Source organism: Dryas octopetala, chromosome 3 (genome assembly GCF_963921425.1).
Source record: "Dryas octopetala chromosome 3, drDryOcto1.1, whole genome shotgun sequence".
Classification (NCBI taxonomy): domain Eukaryota; kingdom Viridiplantae; phylum Streptophyta; class Magnoliopsida; order Rosales; family Rosaceae; genus Dryas; species Dryas octopetala.
Genome location: NC_141368.1, coordinates 18,690,233 through 18,713,471, shown reverse-complemented (window position 1 = coordinate 18,713,471; position 23,239 = coordinate 18,690,233). Strand labels below are relative to the sequence as shown.

At 35.3% G+C, this 23,239-nt stretch overlaps 1 protein-coding gene across 2 annotated transcripts; it reads left to right on the top strand.

Moving 5' to 3' along the window:
* Nucleotides 1-479: 479 nt before the first annotated feature.
* Nucleotides 480-22,534, top strand: LOC147291566 (ARM repeat superfamily protein). Of its 2 annotated transcripts, none has more exons than XM_086236230.1 (29): nucleotides 480-646; nucleotides 1,015-1,268; nucleotides 1,359-1,519; nucleotides 3,942-4,007; nucleotides 7,833-7,950; nucleotides 8,068-8,177; nucleotides 8,285-8,380; nucleotides 9,037-9,160; nucleotides 9,660-9,727; nucleotides 10,435-10,521; nucleotides 11,386-11,538; nucleotides 11,626-11,721; nucleotides 11,898-11,957; nucleotides 12,056-12,174; nucleotides 12,295-12,382; nucleotides 12,951-13,055; nucleotides 13,134-13,235; nucleotides 13,313-13,365; nucleotides 13,482-13,545; nucleotides 13,659-13,793; nucleotides 14,385-14,497; nucleotides 14,597-14,690; nucleotides 15,271-15,490; nucleotides 16,883-17,013; nucleotides 17,886-18,032; nucleotides 18,719-18,847; nucleotides 20,154-20,252; nucleotides 21,176-21,214; nucleotides 21,679-22,534. In XM_086236230.1, exons 2-29 carry the CDS (start codon nucleotides 1,028-1,030, stop codon nucleotides 21,814-21,816), a joined length of 3,156 nt encoding a protein of 1,051 aa, XP_086092356.1. In that variant the 5' UTR covers nucleotides 480-646; nucleotides 1,015-1,027; the 3' UTR covers nucleotides 21,817-22,534. The 2 variants fall into 2 exon arrangements, with proteins under 2 accessions (XP_086092356.1, XP_086092355.1); XM_086236229.1 differs by having other exon boundaries at nucleotides 13,131-13,235.
* The last annotated feature ends 705 nt before the right edge of the window (nucleotides 22,535-23,239 follow it).

Below are 23,239 nucleotides of genomic sequence, written 5' to 3'. Positions count from 1 at the left end.
GTAAATTAATACAAAGCTAACCACCTTATTGGGCCCACTGCATAATGTAAACTCAAAATCTAAACCGTCTATTTTTTAGGCCCTACTTCAAAGATTATCCCTGTAAAAAATCTCTAAAATCGGAAGCCATTTAGCCATTTGATTATAACAACAACTATTTATATGCTTTTATCAAAAATACTAATCGTCTATTTATTTGATCTTAATTAGATAACTAAATGATTTTCGATTTAGTTGATTTTTTATAATGATGATCTTTGAAGTATGACCTAAATAATTGATGGTTCGGATTATGAAAATAGTTATATGATGGGCTCAAAAGCATGGTTAGCTTCGTATTAACTTGCTAACTGGTTAGCTTTAGAGCACTCCTCTTAATCCATAAACTGATATACATATATATATTTGTGGTGTGGCGTGTCAAATTTTAACGGGTCAGTTTCTTAAAAAAAACAAAGAAGAAAACTTACATTTGTGCTCACTCGCCATTGTAGACTCCTCCACAAGGCACAGGGTGTATAAAGAAAATCCAAAACGCCAAGACCAAAAGAATCCCAATATCTTTGTGCGGTCGAAAATTCCCATTTTTAATGTCAGATTAAAACCTCTGAGCGCTAGGGTTTCGATCTCAGATCCACCACCAAAGGTACAACCGCCCCTTCTGCAACTTCAGTGGCGATTTTGATCATCATTTCCATGGATTCTACATTGCATTCGTTTGCACTCTTGCAGATTCAGAACTGTGTTTTTGTTTTTTTTATCCATTTCTTTTTGTTTAATTTGAAATTAGTTGCAAATTGTTTCGTTGGCTGACTTTTGTGCTCTGTTTGGTTCCTGAGAAAACCTATGATTGTTTGTTTGGCATTTGAACTGTTCATTTCCTGTGAACGGATTCAGTTTAACTCACAGGAACAAGAAATTGGTCGAAATGAAACGATTTACTGTAAATATGTGTTTTGGGTGATCATTTTTTGTGCAAAGAATCTGAAGCTACTACTATGGTTTTGATGGTAGGACTTTTGTGGCGATGGAGGGGTTAAGACAACTAGAGGCGTTGTGTGAGAGGTTGTACAATTCACAGGACTCAGTCGAACGAGCCCACGCGGAGAACACTCTCAAATGCTTTTCTGTGAACATCGAATACATTTCCCAGTGCCAATACATCCTTGACAATGCCGTGACTCCGTATGCGTTGATGCTAGCTAGTTCTAGTTTGTTGAAGCAAGTTACTGAGCATAGCCTTGCTTTGCAGCTTCGTCTTGATATCCGTAATTTCCTTTACATTTATCTGTTGTCTGGTTTGCTTATTGTTTGCATCTTCATTGTATGGAATTGACCATTGTGGAAATTGGTTGTAGGGAGCTACCTTATTAACTATTTGGCCACTAGAGGACCCGAGTTACAGCCGTTTGTGACTGCGTCCTTAATTCAACTGTTATGTCGACTCACCAAGTTTGGATGGTTTGATGATGACCGGTTCCGGGATGTGGTGAAAGAGTCAATGAACTTCTTGAACCAGGTGAGATGACTTTCTTTTTCTAATCTAACATATCTACGTTGTAACTTCCTCAAGTTTTCTGCTATCCATGTTGTATTTTGTGTTCCACTGTACTCATCTTTGTATTTATATATGCATGTTTAGCTTGCATATATTTCCATCTTTAACTTCTCTTCTTCATTTCATATTCATATATTTATGGTTTTATGGCAATGCTGTAGCACAGAGAAGACACTGAACAAGCCGTCCACTGAATACTTTTTTTTTTTTTTCCCTTTTTTTGAGAGGCTGCTTAAGAAAACATTAAACAAACACTACCAACCAGAAAACAGACAACCAAATTACATTACATCAAACCTAAGCTAAACGAAATCTTAAGTGACAATATCCTGCCAATTCACATAAGTAAAGAAAAATGGTACATCCCAAAACACAAAGGAAACCAAAGCCCATAAAGAGGTCCAAAATCGAACTTTATCTCACAAAAGCCCTAGATTATTTTGTTTGTCCTTATAGTTGGGACTTTGGGTCAGAAGAAACTTGAAGGCGATGGAGGTGGATGAATTCTCTGCACTGATGCTGCTTCTAGAGGATGTATGTTTGTTTCCAGCTAGAGTGGATGCTAGGAAATGGAGAGTCGAGGTCTCGGGTCATTCTCATGTAAATAGTGTAGCAGTTATATGTGTGACCAGCCAGGTTTTCCCCTGTTTCAGCCTAAGGCAGGGTTCCCCTAATGTCAAGTTCTTGGCATGGCGTGTGGCTCATGGGCGGGTAAACACATGTGATTTAGTCCAAAGAAAGGCCTTAATTGTGTTTTTGTCCACAGTGGTGCATATTGTGTAAAGAAGGGGAAGAGAGCATGGATCGTGGTTTTCTTCACTCTTCACTTGCTTTAAAGCTGTGGTGGAGGCTGTTTAAGGAGGCTAATGGAAGTTTGGGTTATCCCTGGGGCATGTTATGCTTTGCTTTGTGAGCGACATAAGGTATTGGGAAGAGGCAAGAAATAAAAAACTTTATGGGGTGCATGGTGATAACAGTTTTTTGGGTTATTTGGATGAAATGGAATAGGAGGATATTCAAGGACTATAAAGGGAGGGAGTAGAGGAACTTTGGGAGAGAATCAGATTTTTGTGGGCTTCAGTAGCTTCAGAATTAAGGGGGGACTTCTTTTACTGCTATTACAATTGATTGTAAAGCTGCTGTATGTTAGTGTTTTGGTTACGGGCTTTTCTTGTTTCTGTTTTAGGGGGTGGCGTAACACTTTGGATGTTATATGTACTGCCAATGTGGACACCTTGTCCACAAATTGCACGTTGATTTTCAATAATAAAATTTCCATTTCTTTTTTGAAGAAAATAGAACTAGTATTCTGCATTAGGCCCTTTATTGCACATAGCCAACCTTCAACTGAGAAAGTTGAACTTCTCATCTTTCCATTTTCTTTACTTTAACTTTTCATATTGAAATAGTAATAAGAATGAGAAGTGCTCAGCCTTTTTTTTTTTTTTTTCCATCATCGAGCTATTTTCTCAGGTCCTCTACAGTATTGTGACCACAATTGACTACTAGAGTGCCACCTCAAGCTTATGAATGTGTTAATTTCTTATCTTATATTTTCTTATGTTGCTCCATATCCATCTTATTTTCTCAGGTCCTCTACAGTATTGTGACCACAATTGACTACTAGAGTGCCACCTCAAGCTTATGAATGTGTTAATTTCTTATCTTATATTTTCTTATGTTGCTCCATATCCATCTTTACATATATATATATTTTTTATGATAGGAGACAAAACGATTATAGTAAATAAAATAGGTAAGTACAATGAAAGTGGACCAGAAGTCCACACAAGTTACAATCCCAAACTACAATAACCAGAATCACAAGAACACAGCAGTCAAAAAACATCAACCAACCTTCCAAAGAATAACAACAAGCAGAGAAGAAAACAAGGAACAATCTGATCACAGCACTCCTCCCAATCAAGACGAATAATACTAAAACTAACTCTCTAAAGCTTCCAAAGAATAACAACATGCAGAGAAGAAAACAAGGAACAATCTGATCACAGCACTCCTCCCAATCAAGACGAATAATACTAAAACTAACTCTCTAAAGTGTTTAGAAAACGATGCCCAATAGAAGGGTAAAAACTTAGTATATCTCAAAAGTAAATCCACTTCCTCTTCTTTGTCCTCAAAACATCTTTTGTTCTGCTAAAACTAAACAGTCTACATCCTAACATCTTGAATCTCATGTGCTCCATATGTATGTAATGTTGTTCTCTTAGAACTGTGGAATTATTTTCACAATATGTATAGTGAGTACATCTAAGTGCTACTACTGAGAGATTTTAAAGTGGCTGTGTCTACCTATTATATATTTTTCTCTATTCAGTACATCTTGCAGATAATTGTAACTCACAATCAATTTGTTTACCAGGCAACATCTGATCACTATGCCATTGGTTTGAAGATATTGAACCAACTTGTGTCTGAGATGAATCAGGTTAGTCTTCAATTTTTCCCCAGTTTGGCATCATTAATGTGAGGGATTACTATTTAATCACATAAGTTTCCACTTATTTTTTGTAGTCTTGCTTTTGTCTCACTCCAATGAATAAGTTCCATCTTACAGTCATATTACAAATGTTATCAGCCTGCAACTATGTATTCACTGACCTTGGCTGGTAGTTGATAAGATTGAAATTCCATTTTACAATCTTTTACTGATTTTATACTGCTGGAGATTCGTCTTTATTATGGCACATGCTAAAAGGCTGTAGTTCCCATGCTACCTGTTTTCATATAATTATGAAATTTTCATTAACAATGTTATCATGCCCAACAGTAAATATAAGGGAACAGGCTGGTGATGATGCTGATAGTTGACTGAGTTATGCCATCTAAAATTGAAACTTATGAACTGTCTTAATTTTCTTCTACCTATGGATGGTGTTTATCTTATTTGAAATTTTGGGATAAAAGACACTTGTTGTTATAAGGACTAGTAAGGAAAAACATCAAAGGATGGTAATGTCAGCACCAGTGGATAAATTGGTAGTTTGGAGAGGAGTGTTGGATATGCAGTGATGGGCTTGGGTGTTGGTTGGTGTGGGTTTGGATTTGTTTAGCACAAACGAATCATCAGAGGTTTTTTTCTCTGGTTTTTTGCTTCCCTTTGTGACTAGCCAAGGGTGTTTTAATGGCTGCCCTGATTCAGTGACAAGTAAGATTAAGATGAGTTGCGTTGGATGGATGTGTATATTGCTAGTGAAGGATATTTTGGTTAGAATAGAAAAAATATTGGTTAGTTTTAAGTTTTTATTTTTCATTATCCTGAGGTATTTTAGGCTATTTCAATCGAAAAAACTTAGAAATTTCTAGACTTGTTTGATTCTTCCTTCCTTTTCACCTCTTTAAGTATGCTTCTGATTTATGTTTATACTTTAAAGTATCTTTCTTCCAAGAGATTTTGGATGAGAAGATTGAGCCTAAAGTATGCTGAATTCACATTTATAGTTGTGTGATACCCTGATAATTGGTTATGGTGGATTCAACTGACAGCTCTTTATTATTTATTTTAAAAAATGTACAAATGGAAAAATAATTCTCTTCTTAATTTTCTTGACACAATTTCTCCAATTGGAATAGGCTTCCATTGTTTGATCCGTACAATTTTCTTGAGTGTTATTGTTTCTGAGAATTTACACATCAAATAAATTTCTTTAGTGATACTTTTGATGCAGTCATAGTTAAAGAAGCACCATTGCATGTTAATGCATGGTGTGTGCATGACTTCCACAACTGCTCTATCAACCTTTCTCTAGTCAGAGTTTTGGCTTGGTTAGTAGCTCTTGGAAAGATAAATACTTGTGATATTCTACAAAAAAGAATGCCAAATTGATGCAGGAGCATCTCCTAGGGTTCCAAGACTTATTATTATTTTTTAATAGCTTTTTTGATTTTTATTTCCTAGCTGGATGTCTTACATCACAAATGTTTGTTTATCTCCAAGCTGGTGTGTTATGTGTAAGGTCCAAGGGGAGAGTGTTGATCATATTTTCCTTCAGTGCTCTGTGGCAGCAAAGCTGTCTGTGGTCAAATTTATTCAAAGATGCAGGGGTAATGTGGGTAATGCCAGAAGGGTGCTATTCTTTGTTGAGTGAAAAGTTCTTTGGTTTTGGTGGGGTTAAGAAGGCCAAGGTGTTTTGGAATTGCAGAATGATGGCCATTTTTTGGGTTATTTGGATGGAGAGGAATCGAAGAATTTTTGAGGATTATAGAGGAGCAGATGTTGAAGAATTGTGGGATCGAGTAGTTTTTTGGTCTTCCCTTTGGGCATCTGTTACTAGTGATTTCAGGGGTGTATATTTATCCGATATAATTCTAGATTGGAGGGCAGCACTTATATAATTGGATTCTGCTCTATGAGGCCTAACTCTATGTTGTTCTCTTTGATCTTTTCTCTTAAATAATGGACATCTTGTCCATTGCGTGTATTGCTTTGAGTTTTGATCAATAAAAAGTTTCTTTACCTTTCTCTAGGAACATAATCCGTGCTACAAACAACTAATAAAATATCTAGCTTGCAATCCTTATATATTTGATTTTGGGAAGAAATCGACTTAAAATGACTGAAAAAATCAGAAAGTCATGCTCTTCAGGCAATTGTAGTTTTATTTTTTTTTGGTTCTTTATTTCCCCCTTTTTTTTTTTTTTGGGGATGAGAAACATGATTTCATTAAATGAAAATAAAGGAGTACATAGTACAATACAGTGGACAAGATGTCCACCTTCTTAAAAGTTTCTAGATAACAAGCTCTAGGGTATTAAAGTCCAAACAAACAGATAACAACAGTATAGTACCACAGCCCTAGAAAACACATAAGCTGTAGACCCTAGTAAAACATCAATAATGAAGCCCTAACACAAAACAGCCTCCCAATTATAACTAGTAGTCCTGAATGCTGGAGTGATTGACACCTATAATGAAGCCCAAAAACGAACTCTCTTCCACAAATTATCCATCTCTTCCCCCCTAACAATATTGAAAAACCTTCTATTTCTCTCCAACCAGATTACCCTCAAAACAGCCATCACTGCACACCTTCCCAACACCATACCCCTCTTCTTCCCCTCAAAGAACTTCAATCTCTCTGCCAGCAAAGCAGCACAAGAATCCAGAGTCTCCTACCTCAATCCACCCTCCCTGAACAGCCTCTGCCATATGATAGGACAACGTAGAAATAAATGAGTCACACTTTCTGCATCCCTTCTGCACGTCACACCATTGAGGAGATAAACATCAATTAGGTCTCCTCCTTTGCACCATGTCACAAGTATTCACATTCCCTTGAGCAATGGCCCAAGCTAAAACCTTTACCTTAGGTGGTACTTTACCCTTCCAAATTGTTTGAGACGGATAAAAAAAGGAAAGAGAATCGTCTTCCAATAACTGCCATAAATAAGACTTGCAAGAGAATATTCCTGATGGCTACAATTTCCAAATCCCTTTATCCTTCCTAAATGGAACCAATACCATTTTCTAAAACGACTAGAAGTTCAGACAACTCCCTTGCCTCTTGATCATTCAGGTTTCTTCAAAAGCCAAAATCCCAAGATAAAGGAATATAAGTGGGAAAAGATTGATTCATACACAAACTAGAATTCAAAGCATTATGAGATTGCGATAATCTGTCTAATGTAGGAAATAGAGAAGAAAATTTTGTTTTCCCTACCCAACTCTCTTCCCAAAACCTCATCCTCTCCCCATTGCCCACCCCAAATTGCAGAATGATTGAAAATGAATCAGGCCTTGAGAGTTGTCTTTCCAAGGGCATTGACTTAAACCTCTAATCACAATGTTAGAATCCCAGTCATTATCATGAAGCCCATATTTCCCAATTGAAGTTTTACCTATATGAATTTAGAATGTTAAATATCCAATTATTTACCTGAAAAATTAAGGACCAATTGCAAATATCATCCTGAAGTTTATTCAGGCATCCTTACATGGTTAGATGATAGTCTATATTTTGAATATTTATTTATTTTCTTTTTGATATGGTGCTACAATCTTTCACCCTCTTGTTAGGGAACAGTGATGGAGCTTAGTTCAAATGCTCAAAGTTTTCCCTTGGTCAAACTTGTTCAAGCATATGGTTATTTGATTTAGTTTCAATATTGATCCAGAATCATTTATTACTTTTAAATTTTGCGTATAAGCATGTATACTTTTATTTTCTTTCCTTTATATGGACTTTCTTTTTAAAATTATTCAATTTTTTAGATATATTGTCTAACATTTGGTCGTATGCTGCTAAACTCTCAGCCTAATCCTGGGTTGCCTTCAACACATCATCGAAGGGTTGCCTGCTCCTTCAGGGACCAGTCTCTTTTTCAAATATTCCAAATATCTTTAACTTCATTGCGTCAACTGGAAAATAATGGTAATATGCCTGGCATTCATTCTTAAGTTGTTTGCATTCCTCCCTTTCCACTACTTTCTAAATATTTTACTTTTTGTTTTACTGTTATTAATGGTGTTGCATTCATGTGATCCACAGTTGCTAGTCGATTACAAGAGTTGGCTCTTTCGCTTTCGCTTAAATGTTTATCTTTTGATTTCGTTGGGACATCAATTGATGAAAGTTCAGAAGAATTTGGTACTGTTCAGGTATTTTCCTCTTTTGGTTTGGATTGTTAAACATTTGAAGGCTCATCATTCGTCAATGAGTCCCATCTGCAATGGATCATGAAATAATAATGTAAATGATCTTACAGATACCATCTTCTTGGAGGTCAGTTTTGGAGGATCCTTCAACTCTTCAAATATTCTTTGATTACTATGGCATTACAAAGTCTCCTCTTTCAAAGGAGGTTAGTATATGTAACTTTATTTTTTAACTAATTGTTGATGATTTCTAGGACATTCTCCCATCAAAATTTTAATGAATTGGATGATTGAGGGTACAATACCTTTTTCCAGCACTTATCTAAAAAATTATCTAGTAAATTAACCTACAATTACTTTGACATGATGCTCTGTCCTTCCATGTTTGGCATATTTGGGTTCTTATGATAGAACTAACCTAAATTATTTAGGCAATCTTCAGGTTATGGGGATGTCATGCAGGTTTTTATTGTTTTTTTTATTATTTTTTATTTTTTTATAGGAAACAAACTTTTATTGATATGAACAAAGTGGTACAATACAGTGGATAAGATATTCGTTAGGCTTAAAAAAAAAAATTGTTTGTTATTAGGGGAAAGATACTACGGTTAAAACTAAAACTTACAGCAGAAAACTATAAAAGCTACATAGCAAAAACAGCAAAGAAGGTACATAAAATATCAAAAACCACAATAACTAGACCCTAAAACGCCATTTGAGTAAAAAGATTCTTCTCCCACAATTTGAGTAAAAAGATTCTTCTCCCACCATTTGAATGCTAAAGTTTTGATTGCCCGTGTGTTTTCAACTGTTAAACGGCTTTCTTTCTTTCTCTTTTGGTTTTCACTATTGTTCTTTCTAGGCATTGGAGTGCTTGGTGCGACTAGCTTCTGTTAGACGTTCTTTGTTTACAAATGATGCTGCCCGTTCTAAGTTCTTGGCTCATTTAATGACAGGAACCAAAGAAATCCTACAAACAGGGCAAGGTGTTGTTGGCTTGTCCCTTTTTTCTTTGTTTTTCATGTACCTTGTAATCCAATAATGCTAAATGATAATAATTTGTTCTTCGTGCATGAATGTGTGAGTGGGTGCAGTTCTGTGTATTTTTGGTTGTTATTAATTTCCTAGGTATGATTTTTATTTCTCCTTTTTATTTTTCTCCATCTAGCATGAAAAAACTATGGACAGTTTTGTATCTATACTTTTTCTAAGTTGTAGCTCTTATCATTTATTGATTGGGCCTAGGCTAATTCTTTATTTGTATCAATACTTACTCTACTACTCCACATCTTTATAAAAAAAAAAAAAATTCTATATTTATTCTACTCCAGGAGGCTACTTTTTTATTTTTTAATCTTGTCACTCACTGTGCTATCACTGTAAAACCATCCATAAATTTATTGGTTAAGTTATGATTTACCATAATATATTTTCTTAGTTCTGTTGGCTTTTTGTTCATAATGATTTCTTTGGACTGGAAATCAGGTCTTGCTGATCATGATAATTACCATGAGTATTGTCGTCTACTTGGACGTTTCCGAGTGAATTATCAGGTGATTCTTTTTCTTTTTGATAATTTTGTCAAAAGGTTTTTTACTTTTGGCCAATGATACCAAATAGTCATTTTTGGTATCTTCGGCCAATAGTTTAAATGAAGATATTGAGGAACTTACTCATAGAATTATAGCTGGTTTAGACGAAATAACGAACCTTTTTGGGACGAGGTGATTATTTTGACAGAATTAGATACCTAGCCTCGCTATAGGCTGCAGAGGTTTTTTCATGTGTTTTTTATTATGGGTGCATTCTAGAGACTGTTAATCCTTTTTGGCGGAGGATGTTGCAGGGGTTAATACAAATAAGAAGGCTAGCACCTTGTGGGTTTATGCAGTTTTGGCCATTTTTTGGACTTCTTGGGACTGTTTACAGTAGGGTTTTTTAAGATAAGAGGGAGGAGGTGGATTTCCGGTGGGGGAGGTGCAGATTTTTTTGGCTTCTTGTGGCTTGTAAATTCATTTTAGGAACATTCCCATTAGTTTGGTCTATCTTGATTTGGAGAGGAGGGGGGGGGGGGGGGGTTGTGATGTATTGCTTGAACAGTGTAATTTTAGTTTTGATGCGAGAGTGTGCAGATAGTTTTAAATTTGTAATTTCTTATGGTGGTTGGTGTCCATGAATTTTATATTCTGGTATGCAAATCTTGCTTTGAATTGGTCAAGTTTACTGCTTATGTTTATTGAATTTCTAATATCTTGTGCAGTTGTCAGAGCTTGTGAATGTTGAAGGCTATAGTGACTGGATTCGTTTAGTAGCAGAGTTCACGTTAAAGTCTCTGCAATCCTGGAAGGTTGACTGACTTTTGTCACTCTTTTTTAAGCATTACCAAAAGAATGTTGCATATTAAGCTGTTAAATGGAAACACTTTCACCATAAATCATCATCATCATTGTCTTTGTCCCATGTGTATGGCGTTGGTCACTGATCGTTCATTCTTTTATATTATATTCTCTATCCGCTGAATCTAACGTTTATAGATCCTTTTGTTTTACTTCATCCCATGTGAGTGCTGGTCGGCCTTTTAATCTTTTACCTTCTATTTGGATTAGTCTTGCTTTGGTTAGGTGCATCTAGTATATGTCCATATCATCTGACTCTAGTTTCTCTTATCTTATCCAGAATAGTTGTTAGTCCCAATGTTTGTCTAATAGGCAGATTTGGTTTTTTTTTCCTGTCATTTCTAGTCACTTTTAGCACTATCTTAACACTATCATATGTGCAACATGGATGCGTTGATCTTGCCTTTTCTATATGGTCCAGCATTCCATCCCATAATGAATAGTTTTCCTAATGACCGTTACTGCCCTAGGTAGCTTTTAACTGTTGTCTCATTTCCTAACAGCTCAAGCTTTTAGGGTCTTGTGGTTGTGTAACATGGTATCAAAACCTTGGTTGCAGGAGGTCTTGGTGCAGGGTGAGGCTGCACCTATATGTCTCTCTCTGTCTACATTTCTTAGTCTTTCCATATGCAGGATAGCGTTGCATGTAAGGGATGTTAGCTTGATATACAAGTTGACTCATTCCCTAACAGTTTAATCTTTTGGGGTGTAGTGGTTGCCTAAAATGAACATCATTATTTATGGTGCCGGGGCTTGAACTAATTATTTTGATTCATTTTGACTTGAATTACTGACAAACCTTTTCTTCTTGCCAGTGGGCCAGCAGCAGTGTATACTACCTTTTAGGACTGTGGTCTAGATTAGTGACATCTGTACCATACTTGAAAGGCGATGCACCCAGCTTGCTTGATGAATTTGTGCCTAAAATTACCGAAGGTTTCATCACTTCAAGATTTAACTCCGTGCAGGTATAGCATCAAATGCTTTTCTGGGCCATTACTGTAACTTTGGAAGTTATATAAGTTCTCTCTATTTCTTCTATTACTTTTTTACAGGATGGATCACCAGATGATCTTTCTGAGAACCCATTAGACAATGTTGAACTTCTTCAGGATCAGTTGGATTGCTTCCCTTACCTCTGCAGATTCCAGGTTTAGTATCTACAAATGATGCGTGCTAGTTTTTTGTTTTCCCAGTCTGAAGAAATTATGGTTTTGCAATTCATTAATGACTACTTTGTATGCATTTAAATGCATATCATGACTGACTCGTGTAGCTGATTTTACTGTGTAAGTTGTCTTTGTGACCTTCTTTCTTTGGGTTGCAGTATGAAAGCAGTAGTTTGTATATAATAAACATAGTGGAACCTATTCTGCAAATATACACGGTATGGTCATTTACAATGAATGATGCTTCCCTATTTGGAAATTGAAAGAAAAATGTGGACTTTATGTTTTGATCAATTCTTCCTATTGACATGAATAGGAAAGAGCTCGATTGCAGACAAGTGATAACAATGACCTCTCTGTTATTGAAGCCAAACTTGCTTGGATTATTCATATTGTTGCTGCTATTCTGAAGATTAAACAATGTACTGGCTGTAGGTAAGAAACCTAATGTACTTTATCTATTTATTTTTTCATTTTTCTTTTCCCATTCAAATCAGTGTACCGTTGCATTGTTACTGTGGCAAGTTTTTATTGTGTTACATTTCTCCTGTGCAGTGTTGAGTCACAAGAAGTACTTGATGCAGAACTTTCGGCTCGTATCTTGCAATTAATAAATGTCACTGATAATGGGGTACACAGCCAGGTAAAGCAACAGGACTGACCTCCTTTAATTTTGGATTTAAATATTTACTTTCTAATGCCAGATTATGCTTTTCTCTCTCTACCTAATTTTGGTGTGTTTTTGTATCATGGTTTGATATAAAATGGAAGTGAGGTCCTGTCTTTAAAACTCTGCTGCATTGGGCGTCAAGGACTTTGCTTTATATATTCAACCATATAACTTGGTGTTAGTGTGATGTTGAACTTTATAGATTGCCTAGTTATTTTTTAATTTGTTCATTCGGATCTGACATTATTGGAGTCATTCTTTATTGCTGATCACTTGTGCATACGGGGTTTAATTTTTTTAAAGTATGGCTTTGTATACCCTGTAAGGATGTAACATTAGCAAAACTTGACCACTTCTTTTTATTAAAAAAATAATAATAATAATTAAAACCTTTGGTTACTGAGGACTGAGGTCCAAGTTTTAGTTGGGTTTGAGTTTAGCACCTTTGTTTTTGTTAATTCTGAATTAATTTCCACCATCCTTCTGGACATTTTTGTGTCATAGTTTGCACTATTGAGTTAATCTCCTTGGCATTTGGCAGAGATATGGTGAAGTAAGCAAGCAAAGACTTGATCGTGCAATTCTGACCTTTTTTCAACATTTTCGGAAGTCTTATGTAGGCGATCAGGCCATGCATTCTTCAAAGGTAATTAAGCTCTCTTTGTATTCTTCTAAAGTTATATTATCGACATTGCTCTTGAAGCTTCTCCATTTGTTGCAGCAGTTATATGCCCGCCTTTCTGAGCTTCTTGGACTTCATGATCATCTTTTAATGTTAAATGTGATTGTCAGCAAGATTGCTACAAACCTGAAATGTTACACTGAGGTGAAACCATTTTCATGCTTTATTCATATTAGATATTTTGGGATTTTATTTCGCATTTTAATTCTTGCTTATTTCAGAGTGAGGAGGTCATTGATCACACCCTGAGTTTGTTCTTTGAGCTGGCTTCTGGGTTAGTTTTGTTACTTCAGTATTTGGTTCAGAGCATTGGAGCTGCTTGTTGCTTTAACAAAGTCTCATGTACCTTGATCATATTTGCTTAATGCACCACTTCAATTCTTTTGGCAGATACATGACTGGCAAGCTGCTTTTGAAGTTGGATACTGTTAAATTCATAGTTGCCAATCATACTGTAAATCCAACTCTGAAAATCTATCTTTTGCTTTTTGACGTTTTATGTGACTATCTTTAAAGCATGTTGTGTCTCTTTTCTAAAAAATTCTTTTCTTGAATTTCTCTTTTCAGAGGGAGCACTTTCCTTTTCTAGAAGAATACAGATGTTCTCGCAGCAGAACAACTTTCTATTACACAATTGGTTGGTTAATATTCATGGAAGATAGCCCTGTGAAATTTAAATCTTCAATGGATCCACTTTTGCAAGTACTCTCTCTCTCTCTCTCTCTCTCTCTCTCAATAATTTTGCATATGTGTGCTTCAGAATCTCAACACACATTCCTATCCTGTTCTTGAAAATGCATTACTGTACTTCAGACTTGACACTGTCAAGTGTGGTATAATAATGCATGGTTTTCTTTCTCCTAATAGGAGAAAAGTTGGAAACCTGTATTATGGTCTTCCGAATAATATTTTGTCTGGCTCTTTTATGCTCTTGTTACTTATCATTATCTATAGTCTCATGTTTATTAATTCAAATATAGTAAACATAATGAATTTATTAATGAAAGTGAAAACCAGTAAAATGAAGGTGAGAAAGCAGTTCACTTGTCAATAAAATATAAAATTAACAGCTTTAATTGAAAATTTCCAATCTGTATAGATAAAGAAAAATAGTATTTTCAAGCCAGCAGAAAATGAAAGCCACAAGGATGTCCAAAAACGAACTTCATCCCACAGAAAATCTACTTCCTCCTTGCATTTCATTTCATTTCTACAAAAGCTTCCTAGTCCTTAGTAATTATTTTTCTATGGATTTTCATTTTAGTTACTGATGTACCATATATGTTATTTTAGGTTTTTATCAGTTTGGAATCTACTCCTGATTCAATGTTTCGTACCGATGCTGTAAAGTATGCATTAATTGGGCTGATGAGGGACCTTAGAGGAATTGCTATGGCCACAAATAGGTAAGTACTTGTGCATTTTCTGAATCAAATTTCCAAGGCCTAACATATATATATATATATATTTTTTTTTCTTATGCTCTTCTCTTTGAATATCTTCAGTCGCAGAACTTATGGGCTTCTGTTTGATTGGTTGTATCCTGCACACATGCCACTTCTTTTGAAAGGCATCTTGCATTGGTCCGACACACCAGAGGTAAAGGATAATGCTAACTTCTTCTTTTATCAAGAAATTCAGAGAGTTCCCATGTATTCATGTAATAAGTGGTTAAGCCATCAAAGGATTTGACAAACTCTTTCACTTTGGAAATTGAACTTTATGAACTAGTTAAAGATTTATACTTTTTCCAGAAGCTTCCTTTTTTAAAAAAAAAATAAATTTGTTTCGCAGCAAAAAGACTTTGTTTCTTGTTCAGCACCCTCTGTGCATTACATTTTATTACTTGTTAGGCAGAATTAATTCCTTGAAGCAGATTAAAATACAATGGAAACTGGGAGCAACTCTCTCTCTCTCTCTCTCTCTCTCTCTCTCTCTCTCTCTCTCTCTCTCTCTCTCTCTCTCTCTCTCTCTCTCTCTCTCTCTCTCTCTCGCTCTCGTGTGTGCACGCACACACGCAGTTTTGCTCTTTTTCCAATCTTCTCTCTTTTCTGTGTTCTCTCTAAATATATATATTTTTTATCTATGTGTATGTCCTGCTAAATTCGGGTCCATTCTTATTTCTTGCAAAGTTATGGGTGTTTTCTTATTCTCTATTTGTCCATGCTTAATGCTGCAGGTTACCACTCCTTTATTGAAATTCATGGCTGAGTTTGTGCTGAACAAAGCCCAACGTTTGACTTTTGACTCATCTTCTCCTAATGGCATACTTCTTTTCCGAGAAGTCAGTAAATTGATTGTTGCTTATGGGTCAAGGATTTTGTCTCTTCCAAATGTTGCTGATGTATATGCCTTCAAATACAAGGGAATATGGATTTCTTTAACTATTCTATCAAGAGGTGAGAACATGAACCTCTTGTTTCTTGTAACTGTAAGGGAAAATTTTTAATTGTCCTTAAAATTTGACCACTATATCAATGTGCCCCCTCAACTTTAGTTTTGAAGTCAATCTGCCCCTTTGGACAGCTCAGTTAAATATTCCGTCCAGAAGTGATCACATGTCATGCACGTGATCACTTTTCCAGGGCTAAACAAATCAAACACAAATTAAATTCAATTCAATTTTAAGGGTTAGATTAAAGAAATTGAATTTAATCTAAATTAATTTTTCTGGGTTAAATTAAATTAAATTAAATTAAATTAAATTAAATTAAAAAACTGAATTTAATTAAAATGCTTTTCCAGACAAACCCAAACCCCTTCCCCCCCACCCACCACCCTCCCCTCTCAGCGCCTCCCCACCTCCCTCGCTCATCGGCGACCACTCATCTCCTCTCTCACTGGTTGGCAATCACTCATCTCCTCTCTCTCTCTCTCACCCTCTCTCTCACCCTCTCTCTTCCCTTCTCTCCCAACCCACCTGGAGCAAACACCCAGATTTGGAAAAAAAAAAAAATAGAGCAGCTTGAATCCGACGACGCCACCGTGCGTCACCGAAAAAGTGGGGAAGGGTTTGGGTTTTTTTATGTTAATTTTATTTTGTTATTTTCAATTTTTAAATTTAATGTGTTTTGACTTCTTTTAGTGCTGAAAAAGTGATCACATGCATGACACATGATCACTTTTGGACGGAATATGTAACTGAGCTGACCAAAGGGGCAAATTAGCTACAAAACTAAAGTTGAGGGGGCACATTGACCCAACCCAACCCAGCATGTGCATGATTATTTACTAGGCATACTTGTTTTTGTTTTTGTTTTTTTTTTTCAATTTCTGAATAATAGGCTATTTTTCTGAGAATGTCTTATGATCATTGCATGACAACTATTGCTCTGTTTATTTTGCACGTCTTACATATAATCTTCAACATTTGACCCGTGCATTATTTCTGTCGGTTCCCTTGAATATAATCTTTCTTCTGAAGCTTCTCTCAAACAGTGTAATTCTGCAGTCTGCAATAGTTAGAATCATATTTCTGGGTGCAGGATAGGCAGTAAAAACAACCTAGAGAAAAGTCAAGGTCTGTTGAGGGCATGATTAAATATCTTAATTTCGTAGTTGGCTAGTTGGTAATATTTAAATTGCATACAGACTTTGTGTTGCAAACTTGTTCAATCTGAAGTTGTGATTGAGGTGTGTACCTTTAATGAACTAAGATTAATATTTGGTTTACTGGTTTAAAATGGTGGTCGGTATGACTAGCAGCTAGCAAGAAATATGAAGATGCTTATTTTTGAAATATGGAATGCTTCTTTATGAGTTGATTTTAGTGAGTTGTTTCTAAATGACAGCTCTTGCTGGAAACTATGTCAACTTTGGGGTGTTTGAGCTATATGGTGATAGAGCACTTGCTGATGCACTTGATATTGCTCTAAAGATGACATTATCAATTCCTTTGGCTGATATATTGGCATTCCGGAAGGTACGTGGTTGGATTTTTTCATGTAGAACCATATGATTTCCAGTGACTGCTTGTTTGTGTGCAATCTCCTTTTTGTTAATTTGATTTTTAGTGAGAGTACTAGGCTTTTGATTTGCAGCAGCTATGCCAATGAAGGACCAGGGGCAGGTCTGCCCCTCTTCAATTTTTTTATTCTTTTTTGAAATTGTTTTTATATTTGTAGCAAATCTTGCAAAAATGCCATTGAATCTCCAAATGGCCTCCTCTCCTCTCCCTCTCTTACTCCCAATCTTTCATCTTTTGTGGCTCTCCCACTCAGCCAGAGGTATGAAATGTCTCTATCTGATCTGGTTATTGTCAAAAAAAAATCCCTGGAAAATGGTTAGCAGCAAAGACAGCTACCCTACCACAATCATTTAAATTTATTCTAAAACCCAATTTCCAGCTTACTAGAAATCTGAATTTTCTGCAAAACTATCAATTGGAGCCTCTTGAAAATTTGATAAGTTATAAAACCTTGGGAACATAGTTTGCTAGGGTTGACCATTGTTTGTGGAACATACTATAAATATTAAAAGCTTAGAACGGTTCACCCCCTAAGAATCTTCTGAACTGTCCTGAGAAAAAATGGGGAAAAATTATCCTTTTAAAAGCATGGTTCTGAATACTGGCAGCAATTATTAAGATTGAAATCATTGTATTACCCTTTCTTTAGTTAGTCCTTGCTGAAAATTCTATCGTGTCAATGCTGTTTGATGCTTTAAACTTCTTGTTTGTTTACTTGATTGCAGTAAATTGCATACATATCAGGCCTTATTTTTTCTCTTTGTTTTAAGTTTTTTTCTCACTTCAAATTTAAAGAGATCTTTATTTAGACTTCTCACTATGTGCAGCTGACAAGAGCCTACTTTGCGTTCTTAGAGGTTTTATTCAACAGCCATATAGTTTACATACTGAATCTGGATACCAGTACTTTTATGCATATAGTTGGATCCCTTGAATCTGGGCTTAAAGGTCTAGATTCAAGTATCTCATCACAGGTATGTGTTTTGCCAACTGTATTTATTAATGAAAGGACTCTTCTATTATCATGTATATGTCTCAAATTTTAGGCTCCAATTGTTTGCCAAAAAAAACCTATAGGTGAACATTTTTTCTTGTGTTTAGTTCAGAACTAGAGGATCAGTCAAAGAAAAATGCTATCCAAGCATAAAGAAACTAAGCCTAAAATTTAGAATCTAACTTGCATTTGTCAAGGGCACAAGCCATGTTCTGGAATGAACTTAAACCTTCCCTTGATCCTATTTCTCACCCAAGCTTCTCGAGTCTGATAACTCTCAACTGATTACTAGCCATTCAGTGGCAATATCCCAAATGGTAAATGGCTGGTCACTGCCAATTGCTAATTTCTGACTCCCAACCAGCAAATATTGTATTAGTAGATGACCATCATTTACCAGTCAGTTACTGGAATTTAAAAAAAAATAATAGTACTTTTTTGTGGAAGAAAAAACAAATGTCAAGTCATTTCCATTGAATAAGTTTTTTGGTGAAAATATGTTCTGCCAAGAAATTTTTTCTGAAAACCAAATGGAGTCTGAGGTAGAAATGTTTTAAGCATTTTACACGATATGGTGATACCAACTGACCTGTTACTTGTCTGGATCTGCTACCATATTTTTCCATTTTTTCATCATTGAAGTCCAAACTTCACTTTTTGCTTCAGTGTGCATCTGCTGTTGATAATTTGGGTGCTTACTATTTCAACAACATCACCATGGGTGAGACTCCTACATCACCTACTGCAGTCAATCTTGCTTGTCACATAGCTGACTGCCCCAATTTGTTTCCAGAAGTAAGTAAGGAATTGTATGTTGTAATTCTAATTTCTTGGTTATATTATGCTCTTTTTTTCCTTTTTTTCTGTCTTTTAGTTAAGAGGATGTGCATTTCTTTTGGTTGAGTAATTTCTCATTTTTGTTACATAGTGATCAGAAAGTATGTAAAATTGCATTTCTGTTAAATATTAACATGGTACTCTGTTTTTTTTCCTTGGATTGTGACACTATGCCTTACGGTCATCTGTATTATGTTGTTTTACTGTTATTCCTTTGTAAGACTCAGCCGAAAATCTTTTACTATGTCTATCATCTCTGAAATTTAAATAACTTCATTAGTATTTATACTCTTTTTTAAGTCATCCATGTTTGGTGACACTTGGGAATTCTTGCGAGTGATTATCAATAAGTAACTAAATTGAAATTATGAGAAGTTGTGTGTGATATTATTAATTTTAACGGAGCTTTGAACTCCTATACTTAAGTGTTTTCCTTTTTTCATCCAAATGCAAATTTATCTTATATAATAACTTGATAGAAAAATCATAAGCCCGACTAACTGTAAATAAGAGCTATGCATTGTTTTAGTTCAAGTAGTTCCATTTGCTTGTGCCTCACCCTTTGGAGGAGGTGTAGATGTATATATGCTCTTGTGGACTTTGTGCTTGGTTTTTTTTTTGGAGATAAGTAAATCTATTGGTTTGTCAATTGTGATATAGAACCTAATCAGTTTATTTGGGAATGAGGTGATTATATGTTTGGTAAAATATATAAAATTATCGTTTATTGTAACAAGCTGAAGAGAATCTTCAAACTTGAAACTCTCTTGATTAAAGCTTGTTTGGCAGTGCTTTTAGAAGGCTTAAAAGCACTTTCAAATAGTCAAAAGCGCTTTGCTTATGTTTGGCAAAAAAAAAAAAAAAAAAGTGCTTCCGGTTGAAGCACCTACCAGGTGCTTCCTTAGGAAGCGCTTCCAAGTATATTAACAAGAAGCACTTGAATTTTTTTCAAAAAAATTTATGAATTTGTAACAAAAGCGCTTCTAGTGAAAGCGGTACTGAGCAAAAGCGCTTCCTACAGAAGCACTCCCAAACAAGCCCTAACAATATTGAAAGAGTTTCATATTGAAAATAACTTGTAAATAGTGTGCTGTCAATCATCACTATTATTTTTTCTTCTTTTCGCGTCAAACATATGCATAGAAGGTGAATTTGATTACACGTTCTTTATGTTGTCAAACTTTGATAACCTTTTGGGGTTCTTTTTCATAATTATTCAATGTTTTAGGTTATATGAATAATCTGAATTCTTTTATATGTGAAGATACTGAAGACTCTATTTGAGATTGTTTTATTCGAGGACTGTGCCAACCAGTGGAGTCTTAGCAGACCAATGCTGAGCTTGATACTTATTAGTGAGCAGGTGATACTTTTATTTGAGTGTATGTATGTATGGCTCTTACTTCCATATTTTACCTTGTTCAAAACCTTAGGCACACTCAAAACACGTGTGCATAAAACATGTGTTACGTAAATGCCCCATCTTAATCAGTTCTTCATTCTATCTTCACCTGATACACCATTCAATTTGCTATTTTGTGTGAGACAGCTTCCTGCAGCCATTTTTTTTTTTTTTAAATATCATTTTTACTGCAAGCAATGAAAAGGTCTTTCCAGTACTAATCTTAAATTTTCGATGACAGTTTACACTTTTCTTCTGCCAATTGAAAAGAAATTTTTTCTCTGTCTTTTCAGCTTCTGTTAGAAATTTTCTTGAAAACAGTGCAGATCTCTCTCTCTCTCTCTCTCTCTCTCTCTCTCTCTCTCTCTCTCTCTCTCTCTCTCTCTCTCTCTCTCTCTCTACATTGTTAATCTTGAAGGCTCCATCTATTATATAGAGTAGTCTTTGGGTGTTAGCATTTTATATTGTAACAACACATATTAGAATTTTGCAGATATGCTTTGTTTGTTGGTCTTAAACAGTATTTATGTAGTCTTTTACCTTTCTCTGTTCTCGTGGCCTGCATGACCTGTGAAAGGATGCTGTTCCTTTGTGTTTCAGTAAAGGAGTTGCATCTTTGAATTCCTGTCTTTTTTATGTATCTGTTCAGCTCATTGTGGTGGGCCAACATTGTTAATTCTGTTATCAGCTTGTTCAGATTTCCTAAAAACCCAAATAATTTAGGGTTTGTTTGATAACATTTTTTTATTTTTTATTTTAACTAGAGAGAGAGAGAGAGAATAGATAGAGTAAAAACAAAATGTTTGTATTGTCGTCTAAACCTTTTAACATCTGATGTCCTTTGTTACTTTATATCTTACTGAAAGACAGCCTGTACCTCGCAGATATTCTCTGATTTGAAAGTTCGGATCTTGGCTTCACAGGTTAGTTACCTTCCACTCTTTCTTCTTGTTTGAGTTATATAAGGGAAGAATAAAGATTAAGCTAATTGGTTGGGTCAAACTTGAACTTTTGAGTCAGAGCAACATTGAATTTTAAATTGAAAGATGCTAAATCCGTGCTGCCAAATCATAATATTAAGTCTTATATACCCAGAAGTGTTATGCTTCTTTGGAAGCAGCCATTTTCCCTTGGTTTCTTCTGAAGGGTTATTTCTTTAGCATGCCATGTGTATTTGCATTGCTTTCCATTTGGCATTTAAAAAAGAAAAAGGGATTGGTTTGGAGATATTGAAAAAAATTAAAATATAAGGAAGAAGCATGAACAGAATAAAGAACTATGGGTTCATAAATATGTTCATATGTTTTATGTATAATTTTGTGATATGAAATCTTGCTCATCTGTTTTCAAGTTTTTATATATTGACACTGTTTGCATTGACCTGCAGCCAGCAGATCAACATCAGCGGCTTTCACTGTGTTTTGACAAACTTATGGCAGATGTTACTAGAAGCTTGGATTCAAAGAACAGAGACAAGTTTACCCAAAACCTGACTGTATTCAGGAATGAATTTCGCGTGAAATAACTCTAGTATTCAAGAATATGAATTGTACCTGCAGAAAATGTTAGAAGAATATTTTGCTGCATACTTCGCTAACATGGAATCTCTGGTATTGAGAGAGAGGCTTCTTTTGTGTAAACATGGGATCTCTGATACTGAGATAAAGGGAAGGTGATTTTTTGAAGTTAATGGGCTTTTGGAACTGGAAGGTGTGTTACGAATTTTTTGTGGTGGTCGTATAGTTTTCACTGTACTTGAAGAGGGAGGATACTACTAAGGTTTTCCGTAGTGGTGGTTTGTAGAAGATCAATAGTGGTGGGTTTGACGTGTAGTTGAAAATAGCCCGTTCTAATATTAGTAAAAATCAATTCTTTTAGAAGAAAGGTGTACATCTCCCCAAGTTTGTGTTTAGGGATGGATTAGTTGTAAGGTGATCTCCTGTACATTATTAACCTATACATATTCTTTGTATTTGTTGATAATAGGAAAAAGAAATTAAATGATTGTTCTTTGCTCTTGGCCTTTTGTTTTCTTGGTTCTCTGTCTTTTGTTTCATATGTAATTCCTACTTACAAAGGGTTACTAGGTATTTCAATTTTTGAATCCTTTTTTGACACAAGGGTGAATATCCGGTGCCATAAGTGTGCCTAATGTCTGTGCCTGGACTACACAGACTAATGTAGACCATGCATCAAGCACATTCAACAATTTTATTTGAACCCATAGTTTAATTTGTTTTAAACTTTCACAGGTTCATTTTCTCTTGTTTTTCTTTTATATTGCAAGGGAAGAGCTAGACTCAAACCTAGTGTGGGGTAAGTACTCTATTACTAGAGCTTTAAGCCTCTACAATTTGGTTTGTTTAACTTATTTATGTTGACTTGATCGAATGGTAGTTCTTTGGATCTCAACCCCGTTGGTTTGGTATTCAATAGATTCGAGATTCTCTACAATTTGTCTACTAGGCTTACAGTGGAGTTGGCAATTATATTCATGATTGTCAACATATCATCCAACAAGCATAAATTGAACATCCGGAAAGAATGAGAATCATACAGTGAGTTGTCCAATTTTACTTGTATGATAATAGGGATTAAAGAAAATGTGAGGATCCTTGTAGGGACTTCGGGACTGGGTCATTCTATCAAGAATAAGCGTCATTTTACCTTTAATATGTTTTTTGGTCAGAATGACCTTTAAAATGTTCATTGACAACCGTTTCATATAATTTAAATTTGCAATTTGACAAATGCAGTTCTCTCAGCTTATTCAATATTGGGTTTTTCTAGGAAATGCTAGCCTGGAGGGTGCTGTCAATTGGGTGGTTGAACATGAGAATGAGCATTTCTTGGTCTTGTTTATTACTTTTTTTTTTTTTTTCTCGGGTGGTTTTGTCTATATAATCTCTTAGTCCAACATGCATAGAGATAATGAAGTAGAGGAAGAA

Excerpts from the sequence above, each read along its gene's own strand:
- LOC147291566 (XM_086236229.1), top strand. The coding sequence starts at position 1,028 with ATGGAGGGGTTAAGACAACTAGAGGCGTTGTGTGAGAGGTTGTACAAT. Across the intron at positions 8,381-9,036 it reads AGTCTCCTCTTTCAAAGGAG|GCATTGGAGTGCTTGGTGCG; the intron begins GTTAGTATATGT and ends TGTTCTTTCTAG. Across the intron at positions 11,539-11,625 it reads CAAGATTTAACTCCGTGCAG|GATGGATCACCAGATGATCT; the intron begins GTATAGCATCAA and ends ACTTTTTTACAG.